This window comes from Rhinoderma darwinii, chromosome 5, assembly GCF_050947455.1.
Source record: "Rhinoderma darwinii isolate aRhiDar2 chromosome 5, aRhiDar2.hap1, whole genome shotgun sequence".
Classification (NCBI taxonomy): Eukaryota; Metazoa; Chordata; class Amphibia; order Anura; family Rhinodermatidae; genus Rhinoderma; species Rhinoderma darwinii.
The window spans coordinates 107337039-107358055 of NC_134691.1; the positions used below are offsets into that span (position 1 = coordinate 107337039).

At 40.7% G+C, this 21017-nt stretch overlaps 1 protein-coding gene across 5 annotated transcripts in view; it reads right to left on the reverse strand.

Annotated features, from left to right (window-relative positions):
* Nucleotides 1-21017, reverse strand: part of METTL4 (methyltransferase 4, N6-adenosine) — a 191465-nt gene that overhangs the window by 92239 nt on the left and 78209 nt on the right. For 4 of the 5 annotated variants that reach the window (XM_075828357.1, XM_075828358.1, XM_075828356.1 and 1 more), the window contains exons 4-7: nucleotides 10381-10447; nucleotides 5219-5393; nucleotides 4327-4433; nucleotides 4105-4196 (exon numbers count right to left, since the gene is read on the reverse strand). In XM_075828357.1, coding sequence (XP_075684472.1) covers nucleotides 4105-4196; nucleotides 4327-4433; nucleotides 5219-5393; nucleotides 10381-10447 — 441 coding nt within the window. Of the gene's footprint in view, nucleotides 1-3780; nucleotides 3967-4104; nucleotides 4197-4326; nucleotides 4434-5218; nucleotides 5394-10380; nucleotides 10448-21017 lie in introns of those variants that run through there. The other variant, XM_075828355.1, reaches the window with a different exon arrangement.

The following is a 21017-nucleotide window of genomic DNA, read 5'->3' on the forward strand; positions in this document are numbered from 1 at the left end:
TTAACTCCCGACCATAAAGTCAGGAAGTGGCCGGGAGTCAGCGATCGCAGACAAAACTAGAACGGGGTTTAATGGGCCCCGTTCTAGAGGTAGGTGCGGGTCCCAGAGGTGGGACCCGCATCTATCTGACATTTATGTTATAAACGTCCCTCGTGGGAAAACCCCTTTAAGGCTGGGATCACTGAGTTTTTTGATGAGTTTTTTGACACGGAAACCGCGCCGCAAAGTGCTCCAAAAAATGGCCGAAAATGCCTCCCATTGATTTCAAAGGGAGGCGGAGGCGGTTTTTTTCTTGCGAGCGGAAAAACCGGCTCGCAAGAAAAAGGGACATGCCCTATCTTTGGGCGTTTACGCCTCTGACCTCCCATTGACATCAATGGGAGGCAGAGAAAGCGTATTTCACTGCGTTTTATGCCCGCGTCGCTCAATGATCGCGGGCCAAAAACGCAGCGAAAATCGGCGTGCAGGCATAGCAAAATCTGCCTCAAAATTCCAAACCAAATTTTTAGGCAGATTTTCCTCCTGCAAAAAACTCTATGTGAACCCAGCCTAAGGCTAAGTTCATACGGAGTATTTTGGGGGAGGAATATCTGCCTCAAAGCTTCAAACGGAATTTTGAGGCAGATATTCCTCCCCCAAAATACTCCGTGTGAATAGCAATTATCGCGCCGTTTTTCGCCCGCGGCCATTGAGCGCCGCGGGCATAAAACACGCTTTCTCCTGCCTCCCATTGAAGTCAATGGGAGGTCGGACGCGGAAGCGCCCGAAGATAGGGCATGTCGCTTCTTTTTCCCGCGAGGCAGTTTTACTGCTCGCGGGAAAAAGACGCCGACGCCTCCCATTGAAATCAATGGGAGGCGTTCTCGGGCCGTTTCTGCCGAGTTTTGCGACGCGGTTTCCGCGTCAAAAAACTCGGCAAAAGACCCCGTGTGAACATAGCCTGAGGCTATGCACACCTTTGAAGCAAAATATTATTTATTTATTTATTTTAAGTTAGCCATGCCTGGTAGAATGAAAGGCATATAACACTTAAACCACCATGCTGCATATTCTTTTATTTGAATGGACCAATCCCATAAAAGATTTAAAAAAAATTGCAATTCTGGGTGGTGGTCTCAAAAAGGTTTCACTTTATATCAAAAGTGTACATTAAAGTAAATAAAGACATTTATATAAAACATACTGCAAACAACAAAAGTATGACAATAGTCTAAAAGAACATAATTGCAATGTTCCATATGTAAATAGTCATTTTTATTATTTCCCTTGAGATTGTGATACTCATACGGCACCGGAAACGGTATTATAAATTTGGCGCAAGCCATTAGACTATTCCTTTAGCCTCACTTGCACCACTTTGTTAATCTGGCACGATTATACCTCCCCCAGTGTTTAATGCAGCAAAGATATCACTTTATCCAGCGCAGTAATTTATAGCTCAAGTACCCCTCGATTGCTAAGGGTTTCCTTGTCTGAACACAAATGGGATAATTACATACTCGGTCAATTACACTAATTCACGTGTGCGCAGACATTGATAACATTAGCAGCACTAGACGCGGAGGATGATTACAGGGTTGAGAAACATCATTTAGCACATGTACTGCCATTCCGTATAAAGAGCTAGAGCTCAGCCTGGGAACTGTAGACCCTGTCAGAATGATTACTAGGTGACTACATTCAGCATTACTGCGTATTTATAAAGATATAGCCAACGGATAACATACACATTTCACGAGTCATAGATTTTCCTTTTATTCAACCTCTAGTGTGAGAACATATTCTCACATATTTACAAAGCTCTTCTAACACTGTATGCACTGCAGCCACGGGCCAATGTATTCTGCCTGACACCTCCATTGCGAGAACAGAAGTGTCAAGAAAAAAAATATCATTGAAAATCCGCAAGCATGAGCCTTTAAATACGGAAAGGCATGGGCTACATTCACATGCACTTCCCCCCAAAAAAATCTGAAGAGATTTTAGGGCATGCTTTGGATTTTAAAATCTGCAGCATGCCCTTAATATTGCAGATTTGATGCAGAAATTTCCCCTTTTGCAAAGTAAAATCATCGCTATTGATTTTCACAACTTTTACATCAGTTATATTGCTAAACCCAACAGTTACTATATTCTTTTCTACCCCATACTTTTCTCTCAGGGCTTTATACCTTTGCTTACACGTAGCATAGTTACTGTATGTGGCTGGCAAATTTTGTATTACTTATTAACCCCGGCTACTTACGGTAAATGTGGCTGGCTCACGGCACTAAGCAAGCATTTCTACCTACTGTATCACTCTCTTCTTAGGTCTCAATTTTTGTAGAAGGCTTCTAGAATACATAGTCTATAAAATCTTTCATTTATACATATTCTGTATTTACGAATTGCAAATAACTGAGCAATGTACAATACGTATAATATTAATAATATATGAGCTGCATATTGAAGGTTTGTGTATGGGTACAGAAGAATAGTACTGCACGTTTCATTTCAGTGTTGAGATGCAGATAGAAGATTGGGAAGTTATAGTAACCGACTGTCCTCTAAGAGAAATTTCATTTTGTGCCCCATATAACAGTCTTACTATCAGAATCTACCTTTTCAGGAGTGACAGCACAAAAAAAAATCTACAGTCGGGTGTTCCCCTACAAGAGGGTGTATGACAATAATAATACATCAGAGCAGCTTTTTTGTCAGCTAAATACACAGTGTTTTGTAAAAGTCTGTTGTCTGGAGTCGAGTCCTTGCTAAAATGAGGTTTGCCTATGTTTGGCGTATACGCCGGTAGAATCTCTCGACGTATACGTCAACCGTAGGCTGTGACAGATTCCTAACAGGGTCATAAGTCACCATAAACTATAATGGTGTACATTTAACGAGTCATAAACTCGTCTAACGCATCCGTCACCCATAGATTATAATAGTATCCATTTATTATATACACCATGAATAGCTATTTAAAATCCAATGACGTATGTGTTAAATATATCTGTAACGTATGCCAGCCGTTGTCTCACACGTTAAAAAAAAAAAAATCTACACTGTGCAGTATACTTTTTTTGCGGGATCTCGTGGGATGGAATAGCGTAGTCTACTATTCTTCAATCCTTAAAACATGGTGTACTGACGCATACCAGCTGACAGAGTGCAAAATGACACCCTTGGCCACTGTAAATGTAATGTATCCTCATGGACACGTTTAGTGTGTATATCCGGAGCTTTCGCGACGTACACTAAAGAATAAACTAATGTGAAGGGGGCCTAAAGGAGGTTCGGGAAGAACTTTTACAGCATATCCGCTAGTGCCCAGACCCCATTACCAATGGAGTACCCGGAAAGCATATATATATATATATATATATATATATATATATATATATATATATATATATAGATAAACAAATATATCTAGCAGCACCGGTGTATCGTGGGTGCAAATCCTCAGGAACAGACCACGCTCCAAACTTGATAATATTCAAAAAATAGGCAGCACTCCGCAGTAAATGTGAAAATAGGGTACTTTTATTGCCCCCTGTGCAACGTTTCAGCTCTGTCCTCTAGAGCCTTTCTCAAGCTTGAGAAAGGCTCTAGAGGACAGAGCTGAAACGTTGCACAGGGGGCAATAAAAGTACCCTATTTTCACATTTACTGCGGAGTGCTGCCTATTTTTTGAATATTATATATATATATAAATATATATATATATACACATATATATATATATATATAATTATTATTTTTTTTGTATTTTAACTCATTCCATTTCAACAGGTCATCATGTTGGTTAAAAATAAGGTACACATATAAAAACCTTGTACTGGTTAGAATTGCTCACTAATACAGACTATACGGGAAAAAACAGAGAAGGGAAGAAGCAAATATTCCAAGCATTAAAGGGAGCAATATCTGTGAAAAAAGGATTACCACTTTTTCATATGACATTCGGAGTAAAGCAGATGGCACCTATTGATGGAAAGGATATTAAATCAACTAGATGTAATTATGTGTCTTCATGGTAAATGTATATTCGTCATGTGTGGGGTTTTTCTTTAAAATACATCCTTTATTTATAATGTAATTCTTGTAAAGAACATGACATACCAGAAAGAGGCGGCTTGTGGGAATGAAGGCTGCAGGGTACACTGACTAGAATCTTATGCTCTGGAATAGGCGGTAAAACTGTCTCCAACGCACTTGAATGAATAAAAAAAAAAAAAGAATATATCTATAACTATCAACATACATAAGGTAAAAAGGCTTTTCAGTCAAATTCAAAATTACATATGGTAGAGTGAGGTATTTAGAAGGACAATATAGGCGTACCTTGCCGTGGAATTATCTGAGCTCATAAGTCTTCCTAGTACGAGAATTTCATATGGCTTTTTATGAACAGAATCAATGGGAAACACAAATTCTCCAGACTGAGTTACCTAAGAAGGAAGAAATTATGGAACATTTCACCAAAAATAGAATAAAAGGGACAAAAATTTTTATTAGCAAGGAGCTTCGGATGAACATAAATGCATGTTATTTAAAAAAAGAATACAATAGAGCGGACATTAACTATCCCACCCTCTAATAATAATGAGATTATTCTCCTCATCCGCCTCGTGTCAGGTGAGCTGCAGGGAACAGGAAACACCAGCTGATTGTGACTGCTCTAGTGGCCAGTGTGAAAACTGCAAAAAAGATGTGCAATTTTCAGACAAAACATTCCCTTTGATTAGCATCACATTTCAGTACCTAAAATTGACCTGATAATACAAGGGGCAGATTCATTTTAAGGGTTCTGAGAAGAAAAGATATGGAGTGATTATAAGCAGGGTATTTACACTGTCCAGGCTGAACACATGGGGAACAAGGTGATCACATGCGGAGCAGAACAGTGCAAAGTGTGTAATAAACAAAAAAACGGGGGCAGGAATAGAACACCATCTTAGTTGGGCCCTTTCCACACAGCGTTTGCAGTGTATGATTACTGTATGCGCTGGGAAAAGCTCCCAGCGTATATGTTAAATGCATCCATAGGCCTACATTTACCCAACTGAGGCCAAAAGGAGCGCCCTTTTCGGCTCCCTTGGGTTGGTATACCTTTTTTCTGCTGAAAAGAATAGTGGTCCATAGTAAAAAAAAAAAATACCGTGAGGTTATTTTTTACAATGGAAGCCTATATAGGATTACATTGGAGGTATACTGGAGCATAATGGTACCTTACCTTTACCCAGTGCCATTCTGCTAGACTTCTGATAGACCAATGAGGGTACAGTTCTTCCTTCACAAACCTTAAATGTTTCTGTCTGTTGGTCACCCAAGTTATTACAAGGCAATCTGGGGCAGCCAGGGCAGGTATAGGAAGTTGTTTAATTTTCAAGGTACTTAAAGAATTATATCTAAAAAATAAAAAAATAAAAATGGTTATTATACTATACGTATAAAGACCAAAGAAATGTGTTACAAAAAATAAATCTATACTACGAAGAAATCAGCATGAGAACGATAGTTTTGAATTCAACAATTAAACAAAAGACAACAGTGACACCTAGTGGTTGCAATGATTAAATCATATAAATGTACTTTCATTGTTTACGTCAGGTTCCTACTTCAATAATGACTAATGTGAACGCGGTAATATAAAAATAGTGCAAATAGATGGTAAAGTGCTCTCAGAGGCCACTGTAGATCCTTAAATAATTCAAAGTACAGCATCCTTAAAAGGGTGCATTTTAGGTGTATAACAAATATAGACACACGATATTCAAGGGTGACTGGAGAGGACAAAAAAAACTATTCAAAGTAACATAGGACAGTTAGGGGAAAAAAATGCCTTTTAGCAAAACCAAAAGGAACAATTATTAAATTACATAGATGATGCACAATAATACAGTTAATCCTTTGAAAAATAAATCTCTGACAAACGCGGCAGGTAAAGTTTTTGGATCTGGGGCCACAACGGTTATCCCCTGTGCAAGAACAGATCCCATAGAAAGCTATGAGATCCGATCTAGCGCCAGTTTCCCTCAGGGAAACTGACAAGGGCAACAGAACATATGTGAACGGCCCCGTAAATGGTTGTCCAGCGGATAAATTTTGTATTTTATTTTTTTTTAAACGGCTCACAATGCTGTACAAACCTACAAAAAAATCCACCTCCCCCACTGATCCCCCGCCGTTCTGCCGCTGCCCAGTGACCACTGCAGCCAATCACCGAGTATGGCTATTTTATGTTCGCGCAGCATTGTGAGTCATTTTTTTTATATATGCTGGGCAACCCCTTTAATGGACATCCACCATTTGATAGCATACGTATATAATAGTCATTAATGTTTAAAAAAGCAAAGCTAAACATGGATATATGGAAAGATGAACACAAAAACAGGTTAGGAATGGTATTAGCCAGGTCCGATAATATCACCGATCTCACAAATCTACAAAATGGTCAGTAATTGACAGCGAAGAAATCATATGCTGCATTTATTTAATGCAATGAGAAAGTGATTTACTGAAAAGGGTCTTCCAGTTACTACAAGTCATCACCTAACCCCTGCATAGCTGATAACTAATAGATAAGTGGGGGTCCAAAGGCTGGCAAACCGACCGATTGCCAGAATGGGGGTCCTATGTCCCCAGCTCCCCCAATTGCAAGGTGGAGTTGAATGGCGCAGTGGACGAGAACGTGCCCTGTCGCTCTAGTCAAAAGCTATAGCACTGACGGTAACTGCCGAGCCAAGCTTTACTCGTGTCTGTGGGGAACAGGAGACACAAGACCCCCATTCGGGTGATCACGTGGGTCCCAGCAGTCAGACTACCACCGATTTATCCGTTATTACCGATCTAGTGGATAGGTGATAACATGTAGCAACCAGAATACCCCTTTAATGCTGAAATGCATTAGATCACAAATTGGGGTGTCTGTAAAATCATGGGAAAAAAAACTTTACAAGCCCCTTGCCACTGAATGCAGACCTCTTTTAAGTGGGTCCCTACCCTAATAGGTGCAGTACCGCATCAAAATGTACACTAAGAACCTTATGTCCTTTCTTTTTTTTAATATCATAAGCAAAAGGTCACAATATAGACAGTGGTTCCCCTCCACATGGCCAAGAATTCATTACACACAAACCAATCACATTTATATCACGTCAGGAAAGAGTAGGGATGTCTCAGGAAATACTAAATTCCCGGTGGTTTTACTGCAGCCTGACAGAAGACAGTGCCTGTTTTAGGTCGGTCTGTGTCCACCGCTAAAAACTTTTCAGGGAATTTAATTTCTCTGCCGTATTACTGGATCGCTCCCACCCATAAAAAGAGGAATTCCCGTGATAAAAGAATACAGGACAATGGCAACCTTATTACTAATGATTCTCCTTGAAGAATCTGTGCTACCAGTGAGGCAAATAAGAGCTCCGGTCACTTCTTATGTAGAAAATCTGATTATATATATATGTATATATTACACACATCTCTCTTGCTATATCTATTTCCTATAGGGGTTTGTACTGGTGCTCCATGAGGCGAGTCAGGTGGATGGTCAAGTTGTACAAATACAAAACCCCATCTCATGTCTAAAGAGCATTGAGGAAATAATCGTATCCTTTAGGCCTCGTGCACACAGCCGTATTATGGTTCTCTTTTGTAAAAGTGCTAGAGGCCTCTACTGTACCTGCGTATACCTCCAAAGGCTCTACACAGATTGCAATCACTTACATCAGTAACTGTGCCAGTTGGGCTTACAATCTAATATCCTAATCATTATGTTTTATTCATTTATGAGCGGAAACCAAAGAACCTAATTAAACCTAACAAAAGCATCGGGGAATAAAATATAAACGCCATGTAGCTGTGGCTCTTAGAACAATGAAGTTTAAAGCCGTTGTCCCGTTTCAGCAAATTAATGTTGATATTATTTGTTACAAGACCAAACAGTATAAGTGACTCATAAAATCTAACTTTTACTTCTAAATAAATAAATGTACATATACACACACACAGAATAAATTATATATATATATATATATATATATATATACACACATATACATATATATATATATATATACATACACACACACACACACACACACACACAGAATATACAGAAAAATAGCAGCGCTCCGGTAAATTCAATGACAAAGCAAGTGAACTCAACAGAGCCCTACTCAAATCAAATCTCATTTGGGGTGAGCTGATACGTTGCAGAGGTGAATAAAGTCCACTTGCTTTATCACTGAATTTACTCTGTGCTGCCAATTTTTAGACAGACAGACAGACACAGTATATACATACAATGCACACATATATACACACAGTAGGGCTGGGCAATTAAAAATAAATAAAACCAAATTCAGTGCAGAAAACTGATGTCATATTGCGCATTTCGGGTTTTTTCCGCTTTCAATTGTATCTGCGTCCTCAGGATGCAGATACAGTTGAATTCAACGGTAGAGCAGTGGGCCAATAGCTCTCTGCTCTACCATTAACTATGTAATGCTGGCCACTCATGGCTCAGAGCAGACTGGCACGATGACGTCCCTGCCTCGCGACTGTCTGTGCTGAGCCACAAAGACCGGAGGAGCAGAGAGATCTCCTCCACTCGACGTTGGGTCAGGGGAGTATGTATTTTATCTTTTTTTTTTTAGACACTATTGTGCCACTATACTGCATGGGGGGCAGCAGTGGGGCATTACACTGCGTGGGGGCAGCTGTGGGGCATTATACTGTAAATGAGGCAGCTATGAGGGCATTATACTGCGTGGGGGCATTATACTGTTTGGGAGGCACTATGGAGGGCAGTGTCAGGGGGTATATTTTAGAATGCATATAGGGGTAGTAGCAAGCAAAAAGGGGTGTGGCCTAAATAATTGTTCATTAACCATAATAGAGGTTACGTTCAATTAATCGTAATTTTGATTTAGGTCCTAATCGTCCAGCCCTAACACACAGTACATGCAGATACAGTATATACCTAAATTACACATATAGACAGACACTACACACATCCAGTATATACACACAAATACATTACATACTAGGGTTGTTACGATACCAGAATTTTGACTTCGAAACAGATACTTCATGTAGCATTGCGATTCTCAATACCAAAACCATATTTGAGGATAGAATTATTTTTTTGTATCCTGGCATTCATAACTTTTATTTTTTGCTCGATGTAGCTGTATGAGACTTTGTTGTTTGTGGGATGAGTTGTACTTTGTGAAGGTGCCGTATTTTGTCGTACATTATCATTTCATTCTTTTTAAAAAGAATATTTTGCCAAAAATGCAGCAAAAAAGATTTTAGATTTTCTTTTTTCTACAGCATACACCGATCACCATAAATTACGCTATAAATTTGTTGTGCAGGTTATTACGGTCACGACGATGTGTATATTATATTATGTGTTGGGATGTAAAAAATGTGCACTTGTGTATTTAGCTTGTGTAATGATAGGCATAGGCAGTTAGGGCATAACAACAGGAAATATGGTCAGGCAGCCCTGGGATCCTCTGATGGACCCTGGGCTGTCTGTCCATATAAGGTCTGTACCTATCGCGTCACAAGCATTACCTAGGACGCAATCAATGGGGGGGGTTCCCCTTTCTCATTTTCCTTTGAATGTCGCGGTCAGCTATGATCACGGCATTCAAGGGGATAGCGGCGGAGATACGAGGTTTCTCTGATCTTCGCCGTTAGAGTTTATTACAGCCATTGTCCCACTCCTGATCGCGCGCGCCCACTTGGTAGGCCAGTGTGATCATTATGATGTGATGCGGCAGGCGCTAAAATAATAAGCAGCAGTCACTGAAGACTGAGAACATGGGGACTCTTTGCAGTGCACACACAATGTGCTCTGTCTTCAGGGCCGGCACTGCCGCTCACTAGAGCAGTGCCGGTCGCACCACATGTGCGACCGCACAGCTTAGTATCGAAATACATGAACTCATAGTATTGAACCATTTACATTCATATTTCGATGCATCGTGCAACCCATACAAATCTCAGAACACAGATTAGACAATTGGAGATCAGGATAACAATTTTCCACATGCTCTAAATGTTCAGGGTAAATTAACATTGTAGAAGAGTTGCTCCCTGGTTTAAGCCTTTCCCTCTATTAGACAGAGGGAAAGTAGTTTGTGGTTTGCACAGTTGTACAGTCATGGGGGCTGGCACTGTTAAAGGATTATGAGGAATAATTTATACAATATTTCTAGGGCTTCTTATTTTAATTCCTTTCCTACAGCATTTGCAGAATTTGCCTACTAACTGGTTTGGTGCCATCTTCACAAATACATGCTTATATCTACCTTTAAAACTTGATAACCATATATATATATATATATTATAAAAATGTGGAATATTTAATAAGAAAACGATTACCTCTTACTCCTCTTGACAGATTTATTTTCCCACGGTGGATCAATAATAATAATACTGTATTTTTTATCTGGAAGGGAAAAAGCAAATTACATTACAAGGAGAAAAAAAATCAATTGCCTATAAAATAAAAGGGGATTTAGGGTATTTCACATTGATTTTATCACCATTGATCAGCAGGATATCGAAATGTCTATTCAAGTGACTATGGCTGAGCTGCAGTACCAGACACAATCACATGTAAAGACATGGTGGTTGGGGACTGCAGTCTGTGTTCTGCTGTTCTTCATAAGTTCTGAAGGAGAAACCCTCCCCGATCATACTTTGATTTTTATCAATGTAAAATGCTGGAAAACCCCTTTCATACTTTCTCTGCCTGGGTTTGTGTGACATTTTGCACCTTTGGTAGCCAGGACAATTTTTACACTTTTGACATGTACAAATAAAACCTAAAATGCAAAATAAAGAACCATAATAAACCACCCAACCTATATAAAAAGTAGCTACCTGATGCTGTCCAAATGCCACTCAGCACTTTATACACAAAAGACACAATCATGAAATATTGCCAAAATGCATTATTTTATAAAAAATGCACACATATTTACAATTGTTAAGACCTAGAACAATAACCCACTGACAATTATTGAACAATTGCAGAGCTCTAGAACAATGGCACACCGACAATCCTTGAGATCTAGTACAATGCCATTTGTTGAGATCTAGAACAATGGCACAAGGAATATTGGTGAGATCTAGAACAATGGCACAATGACAAGTGTTAAAATCTAGAACAAAGGCACACTGACTATTGTTGAGTTCTAGAACACCATTCATGCCTATATCTACATGAACATACTGTATCTTCATAAAATCCCCAGAATAAGAGACCAAAAATCTTTTTTTAAGCGGGATTGTATTTGTTTTTTTTTAAAAGTAACAACCTATAATATAGAGATTACACACCTTAAAACGTGTGTGCAAGCCCAAAGCCCACATGCTTCCTAAAAGCAGACAACCTGACTATCACAATTGTCTTGACGTGCTTTGGGCAGCAATGTCCACCTTCACGTAACTTTGTGACTAATCAGGAATTATTTTTCTATCAAAATTCATTATAACATACATTTGCGACTAAAACTCACATACAAGGTTTAAACACAAAAACAATGTAAAGATAATAAACCAAGGTGTACAAACTTCATATATGCCACATACGTCTAAGTCAACAAGAGCTTGTGGTCTAAAAAATTCTGGAAAAAAAAAATTGAGTGAACATGGCATACTGCTAAAATGCTACCAAAATCTAATTTTTTTGCGATCACATAGAATAGCATGTATAAAATACATTACAATCATTTAAACACAACCACCTTCCCGCTAATTTCCATCAGTGATTGTAAGAAAAAGGTGCATTACAATTCCATGCGACTAAAATGCATACTCAAAGGGACACCTTATATTTTTATTGTTAAAAAAAACCACCAAATTACAGGAACACACCAACCAATTCTTGTATGCACATTAAATTGGGGATTCTATACGTATATATGCTTCACGGAAATAAACAGTTTCTTGAATTAGCTCGCCCTGTAATAGTATATCCCTGATAATCTGGTGAACTTCCTAAATAAAGAACATTTATTGATCTGCTTCAAAAACCTAGCAATATACCCTTCAATACTAATACTGATAGTTCAGAAAAGAGAGGAATTGGTTGGAATGTGTCAAACTAGATAGTTACATAAGAGAGTGGAAAGCATAAAGAAATTCTAATGACAGCCCTTTCTTTAATTGCATCATTTGATATGGTTGTTACATCGATTACCTCATTTTGATTTGGGGGTCCAATGTGGCGATCATACCGACCTTTGCTAACTATAATAATGATAACAATTTGAATCTAAGGGTATGTGCACAAGCAAACTCAAAAACGTCTGAAAATATGGAGCTGTTTTCTAGGGAAAACAGCTCCTCGTTTTCCGAAGTTTTTCAAGCCACTCGCGTTTTTCGTCGCCTTTTTTTACGGCCGTTTTTCTATAGAGTCAATGAAAAAACGCTCCAAAAACTGCTCAAGAAGTGAAATGCACTTTTTCGCGGCAGTTTTTCGAAACGGCCGCATAAAAAAAAAAAAAAAACACGCCCCATCGGTTCAAAATGCAGTTCTTCCCATTGAAATGGGCGGATGTTTGGAGGCGTTCTGCTTCCGATTTTTCAATCGTTTCTGGCCCGAAAATAAGCAGTGTGAACATACCCTAAGGCCTCATGCACACAAACTTATTTTTTTCCTCCCGTAAATACTGGCGTAAATACGGGTCCTTTGTCACACGTATTTGACCCGTATTCCACCAGTATTTACGCCCGTGCCCGTAAATACGGGTCCGGTGTCACCAGTATTCCACCCGTATTTACGGACCTGTTTTCTCTGCACTAATCGGCAGCCCATTCTCTCTAACAGTGCTGGAAAGAGAGAAGGGGCAATCGTTTCAGGCAGAGTTTCCGCAGTGATTAAAAGAAGTTCATACGTACTGTTGTCTTGGTGACGCATCCCTCTTTTGACATCCAGTCCGACCTCCCTGGATGACGCGGCAGTTCATGTGACCGCTGCAGCCTGTGATTGGCTGCAGCGGTCACATGGGATGAAAAGTCATCCCGGGAAGCCGGACTGGAGGAAGAAGCAGGGTAAGTTAACTTTTAATACTATTAACTCCAGCGGTAGTCACTGTCCCGGGTGCTGAAAGAGTTACTGCCGATCAGTTAACTCTTTCAGCACCCTGGACAGTGACTATCCCCTGTCGCCGTCTAGCAACGCTCCCGTAATTACGGGTGCACACACGTAGCCACCCGTAATTACGGGAGCCCCATAGACTTCTATGGGCCAGCCCGTGCCGTTATTACGGCCTGAAATAGGACATGTTCTATATTTGTCAACGGGACAGGCACCTTCCCATAAGAATACTGGAAGGTATCCGTGGCCAATAGAAGTCTTTGGGCCAGTAATTACGGCTCGTAATTATGGGCGTTTTTTCGTCCGTGTGCATGAGGCCTAAGAGTTTACTTTTGAATGTCACCAAAAATAGATCCCATTCTTGGATTTGTTTCTCCCAGGAGAAACTAGTCCTTTTATGGTTACCTCGACAACTTCTAGGAAGCAGATATCTGGTTACACTATCGTGAATGCAAAGTCTTGCAACCCAAAGCATACGATCAAGACTATCCCCCTTGGTGAGATGACCAGATCGAAGAGGAATTGTTCGAGTGACACGGCCTTCTCCTCTGAATCGGTCACCGTTTGCAACAGTCCTTAAAAAGAGGAACTGTTTTTGCAAACTCTAAAGGTTTGGACTAAATTGCTATCTCCTAAAATGTGTAAACCGGGCAATAAGTCCAACACACCCAACTTGGTAACACAGTTCAGTCCTCTTCTCTTTTAGATATTGCTTGTGGGACCAAATCCCTTTGTTTCCAGACAGCTGTGCAGTTCACCACACGTGGAGATAGACGGCGTTTGCCCACTTTTTTTTATAGAATTTTCATCCCCTTATACAAAACCTAAAACTGGGTTCACACGTCCTGGGCAAATCAAGTTTATTGGCACAATTATTTTATTTTTTTACTGCAACCTGTGAATACAGCCTACTCCTGATCAATAATCACAATTCTGAATCGTTAAATAATACGGATTTCTTTTTAGTGTAACTATTTGGAAACGACAGTTTATGACAACTGTCAATGGTTAAGAATTTATTTTCTGACTGACAAAGCTTCTACAACCATCAGAACTATATTTTAATAATAGAAATTATTTTCTAGTGATTATAATCACTTTGACCGAAGCGTGTAACAGTTATCGCTAGAAAAGTAGTCAGCAGATATTATGCTAAAGATCGGTTATGGACAGGATAGGGACACTAAAATTTATAACCTTTACTGATGTTTGGGTGCGGTGCAAGTGCTAATTTTTTCACTTTCATGAAAATAACCCTCCATATGCTCTCTTACTGATAAAGGGGAATCTCATGAAGAATAGTTCATGCTACCCCTCCCGCTGAGGTCACCTACAGTCATATTGGAATAGGAGAAGGAGCCCAGTGTTATGGCTGCGGTCGCAAACTGCTGCCGCCCACCCTCGGCGAACGGCCGCAACGTCCTGGCGGTCTGCTCCCCGGAGACACCGGCTAGCGCGGCCTCCCCTTCCTGGACTCTGCGATAGTGTGTGCGTGTGCGCTCGTCCCTGGCCTTAAAGGGCCAGCGCACACGCACCCCCAAAAAGTATCCAATCCTATCCCCAATGCAACCTGTACTATAAAAAGGGCTCTGTCCTTCCACTACTTGCCGAGCATTGTTGTCATTTTCCCATGTCTGTATTGCAAATTGTCCCTTAGTGTTTTCCTGCTCCCAGTGTTCCCGTGCCCTGCTTCCTATCTCCTGTATCCCGTGCTGTGTTTAGTTCCTGAATCTCCCTAGTATCAGAGTCGTGTTGTGTCGCCTGCTGGATACACGTCTGGTGTCATATGCCATCCCTGGTACCATCCGCCACGTCTGGCGAAACCCGCCACGCCTGCTGGAATACACCACGTCTGGTGTCATCTGCTACTCATGGTGCGATCCACCACGTCTGGCGCAACCTGCCACATCTAGCCCCATCTGTGCCAGAGCCCTGCTGCCGTCTGGACTATCTCAGGTACCCATGTGCTACGACCCTCTTCCATAAGACTTCGCATAGACGGAGTTGGCCAGCTGCCTCTTCGCTATGGCGGAGCAGCCTAGTGGGTCCAAATACCCCTGGATCGTGACACCCAGTTTTTCCTCCTCTATGCATACTGGCAGCACGCCACCCCACTGGCCCTCCTCTCCTCCTCACAGGCTGAAATAGGTCATCAATAACAGATCTGTGTGGGTCTGACTCACCTGATTGAATTGGCCATGGCGCTCCCATGAGCGATGCGGCCTCATTATTGATCAGGCACAGCTCTGTACATTTGGCAGTGGCTGTGCCTGGTATTGCAGCTCAGTCCCTTTCACTTGAATGGGACCTAGCTGAAAAGAGCTGCAGTAACGTACCGTAGCCACTACCAAATGTATGAAGAGGCCACAGCGCTCACCGAATTGGGAGGAAAAAAAAAAAAAAAAAAAGTGTCAGATTGTTTTCCTAATGTGAAAAAAAAATAAAAATATATATATATATTTTATTTAGGTGTATCCATATAAATGGCCCACCACATATACATATATATATATATATATATATATCCAAGAAGAAAATTCAGCAGCACTCCGATGATGATGAAAAAAAGGTGAAGTTTATTGTGCCAACATGGCAAATGCAACGTTTCCGTCCCACCTTGGGACCTTTCTCAAGCATAGTGATACAAACACATTTAGTGGTTTATATAGTGTGTAACCAATATGACTCATCAATCTCATTAGAATAATGAGATTGACATACATATCTCAAAACAACGTGATAGACAATGAAAGAGTATCGGAGTGACATAAATCGATACATATTGTGAGAACAGTGAGTGTATATTAAAAACAACATAAAACATACATGGTTTATGCATGAAAAAGCATAATTACATAAATCGCAATTTTCAACAGCTGGGTGAAAATGGGTGACTGCACGACCACTTAGCCAATCAGAGAGAGGATATTTGATTGTTGTATGGCGTATGTAGTATGTCAATCTCCGCCCGTGTCGACCCGTCTCCAGTGCGTCTGCGTCGGATCAGTCCGGACCGGAAATGACGTATCGCCCTAGTAACTAGGATACCGATCGTTTAGTAAACAGAATCCCCTCAACACTCAATGGTAGGTCATAGATCAGTATATCCCGTAGAGGACGTATCGCTCCGAGAATTTAGATGTCGATCGCTGAAGCATTTATATGAAACATAAATTAAAAGAACCCACTTACTGTCTGTAATCAGCATCTCACGGGTAAATATACCCAAACACAATTAATAAATGGAAAGGGCAATATAATGGCACATCAGAATTTGTTAACCAAGAAAATCAATTTATGATAATATCTAAATAAATATGGAGCCCACACGAGGAAGGAGGGACCACGATCACATTACGTGTTCAGCGGTACCCACCATTCAGGTTCGTGGAAAGAAACGCACACACCTGTCGTGCACACTGTCCAAACCGCATCCCCTATAACCCGTGTAACAGGCCCAAAGAATCTTAAAATAATGAACAAAATAAAAAAGGAAAAACGATGGGCTATTGATATAACCCACCCAGAAAAAGAAAGAAAATATATAAAATATCAAATATCCTGATTAACAGACACAGTGAGTAGGATAACAATTCATCCATTTTAAATCATAAGTATTATGATGTACTGATATAACATAATTTCAATATAGATGATCGGAAGTGGTCTTGCAGTCCCGCGTTTATCTATAATAGAAAAAATATTTGTTAAGAATATATCAAAGGTTCATGTATCACCATTAACATTTACAAAAGGAGGACAACACCAGAAGTCAGAACAGATCGGAGGACAACCCTCTCAAAGAACAACCCTAGACACATTGAATTCAACGTTAAGACCATTAGGTCGCAAAGAGTTCAATAAAAAGATCCACTTAAGTTCACATTTGTGTAGTGCCCTATGTCGATCACCGTCCCTACACGATAAGGGAATATGGTCCAGGATCATAAATTTTAGATCCTTCTCAGTGTGACCACAATCAGTGAAATGTTTTGCTACAGGCAAATCACATTTCTTTTTTCTTATTGAGTATCGATGATTATTCAATCTCGTTTTAAAATCACATGTGGTTTCTCCCACATACAATAGGTGGCAGGGACACCATAGTACATAAATAACCCAGTCTGAATCACAGGTTACATGATGTTTGATCTTATATGTCTTGTGAGTTACAGGATGTTCGAAAGTATTACCCCTATGCATCAAATTGCAATTAATGCATCTGTGGCATGGGAAATTGCCTGGTCTTAGGGATTTTAACAAGGTTTGTTTCCCCTTAGGCTGTTGTTCACCAACCCTAGTTTTAACAAGATTGTCACGCAAGTTTTTAGATCTGCGATAGGACATTAGAGGCGGATTGGTCAATTCACCAATATGGTTATAGCTATTCTTAATGATAGGCCAATGTTTGTTTAATATTCTAGAGATACTGCCACTCAACGCATTATATGTGGATACAAATGGTATTCGTTTACCTTGACTGCGCTTAGACGTCTTCATCAATGTCTCCCTCTGAATATTTTTAATTTTAATTTTATGTGTATATAGTAAGCGTTTAGGGTACCCCCTTTGTGCAAAATTAGAAATCATGAGGTCTAAAGACTTATCTAAATCACTCGGATCATCCACTATCCGTTTTGCCCTCATCATCTGACTAAAAGGCAAAGACCGTATCATGTTCTTAGGATGACAACTCTCAAATTGTAAAAGGGTATTACGGTCTGTCTCCTTCGTAAATAATCCAGTGGTCAGGACATTATCTCTCAGCATTACATGGACATCCAGAAATTGAACCATCTCACTGGAATAGGACATGGTAAATTGGATATTATGATCAATCTGGTTGAGGAACTGATGGAAAGATTCCAGACTCGTTACAGTGTCCGTCCAGATGAGGAAGACATCGTCTATGTATCTCCACCACCCCAGCACATGGGTGAAGTGATGGGACACATAGACGCATGTCTCCTCCATCATATCCATGAAAATATTGGCGTACGTGGGGGCCATATTGGACCCCATAGCCGTACCTTTCAATTGAATGTAAAATTTCTCATCGAACATGAAGTAGTTGGAGGTCAAGATGAGCTCTAAAAGAGAAATAATAAACTCCCTACATGGGGCATTATAATCAGAATCATTGAGTCTCCGTCTCACAGCCTCAATACCTCTCTCATGGCCTATAGAGGTATACAGGGAGACGACATCAAAAGACACCAACAGTGCTCCTGTTGGAGGTTTAATCTGTTTAAGTTTCTGTAGGAAATCTGTGGTATCCCTAATGTAGGATTTAGTGTCTGTTGCAAATTGTCTCAGCGCCCTGTCCACAAAAATCGAAATGTTATTTAAAAGGGAACCCCTGCCCGATACAATCGGGCGACCAGGTGGATTCACTAATCCCTTGTGAATTTTGGGAAGTAAATAAAGACAAGGAGTGTTTGGATGATCTATAATCAAAAATGTATGTAATGCAGAATCTATGGTGCCCTCATCATTAGGATTCAGGATTCTCAGGATTCTGTTTACTAAACGATCGGTATCCTAGTTACTAGGGCGATACGTCATTTCCGGTCCGGACTGATCCGACGCAGACGCACTGGAGACGGGTCGACACGGGCGGAGATTGACATACTACATACGCCATACAACAATCAAATATCCTCTCTCTGATTGGCTAAGTGGTCGTGCAGTCACCCATTTTCACCCAGCTGTTGAAAATTGCGATTTATGTAATTATGCTTTTTCATGCATAAACCATGTATGTTTTATGTTGTTTTTAATATACACTCACTGTTCTCACAATATGTATCGATTTATGTCACTCCGATACTCTTTCATTGTCTATCACGTTGTTTTGAGATATGTATGTCAATCTCATTATTCTAATGAGATTGATGAGTCATATTGGTTACACACTATATAAACCACTAAATGTGTTTGTATCACTATGCTTGAGAAAGGTCCCAAGGTGGGACGGAAACGTTGCATTTGCCATGTTGTATCATGCCGTGTTATGTAAGTATTCTCACCTAGTAGCATTGTTTCTAGGGGAGAATATCTTCCACATACAGCACAAACGCACACGGAATCCCTGCGACTCCTAGAAGATTGAGAGAGAGTATAAGGAGCCTCACACACTAGTGTACAGTCCGTGATATACAGTCCGTACCTCGGCCACATTTCCCGGACCGAACGCACTGCAGGGAGCCAGGCTCCTAGCATCCTAATAATCTAGGTGTCACTGCCCATCCGCGAAACTACTGTCCCGCACTGAAAACAGGATTACAGTACGGGGCAGTTGTCCCGCAGCGAGGCAGTGACACCTAGCGTCATAGATAACTACGATGCTAGGAGCTCGGCTCCCTGCAGTGTGTTCGGTCCAGGAAATGTGGCAGACGTACGGACCGTATATCACGGACCAAACACACTGTGTGTGTGAGAGGCCCAAGTGTATGACCAAACCACGCAGGGTTTACTTGTAGTCTGGTACCATTAAGACACATAGGAGCTGTAAACACAAACCAATAGCAGAAGTAGCTATTCTTTTAGCAACAACATATGTGGTTCCCCTTTAAAACAGGGGGGGGGGGGAAGACACCCAAACTAAAATTACTTGCTTATGTGAAAATCCATATCAAACACAATCTTGTGTCTAAAGTATTTAAAGGATTAACTCAGGTCTATCCAGACAATGCTTTCAAGAACTAACCATCCATCATAGCAGACATTTATTGGATGTTCCTTAACATTTAAAACAAATTGCTAAATTGTTAGAGCAATCTGCAGAGATTTGAAGACGAAAGATGTATTAGTGTGGAGTTATGGACAAATCTGGAACACAAACCTAAAAATGTAACATTAATGACCAGTCGCCGACTGTTCCCATTGTTACAGAAACACAGCGGCACATTTATTTCTTTTTTTCAAGAAGACAAAAGCCAAAATAAATACAGGGGGATTCAAAAAGGATGGTGCAAAGTTTTAGCCTCGGTATTCATAACCAAGAGAACAGAACACAAATTTATTAACATGAAGACACACTATCTATCCAAGTTTCATCTATACACTACAAATGCTCAAAGTGATTTCCATTGGTGACACGGAAGATATCTAGCCTGTAGTCCAGTTCTGTACAGTCGCGTGCCAGCATATAATCGGATATGGACTCTACTGTGTCAGTGATGCGTGGTCTCCGGTCATTCAGATCCTGTGGCTGGGGGGACAGATACACTGGGTCCTTGATGTAGCCCCACGATCTGGCGATCTTGGATGCCAGTACAACATTAGTGAATCGTTGTCTCCGATGAGGCTGATCCAGCATTCTGGTAGAGCTTCTTTCAGTTATCAGCCAACATCCAAACGGAAATGTGGCGGTGGACCCAAGGCCAATTCTAGCTTTTCTGCTCCCTGAGGCGAAAAATGAAATGACGCCCCCGGATCTTGATAGATTTCCCCCTGGCTGTTCTACATCACCATCAGCCTCCTCCAACTCTTGGTGATGAGCCGTTGCCTTGCACATGCCGGGGGAGTACGGTGCAGCGATGAAGCCAGGCAGAGTACACCTCGCTGCACGGTGCGTGCCCAAGTAGTACAAGCCATTGGCGCATCAGAGAAAGTTGGAGGAGACTGGTAGTGATGTATAACAGCCAGGGGGATGTCAATCAAGCGTAAAAAGGCAGGGTTGGAGGCAGGACTATGACTCTTCAGGATAGCAGCGATAGCTGGAGGAGACTATGAATTGTGGCCATAAAGTACAAGGGGAATTTATAAAAAATTGTGATAAATGTGCAGAGGGTACGTGGGAAGGAAATGGTTAATCAGGGACGGACATTATTGCCTTGCTAAGATCAGAAAAGTGACAGCTTCACAGCACATTTCTCCCTCCGATAAATAGCTTTTCACGTTTCAAGCC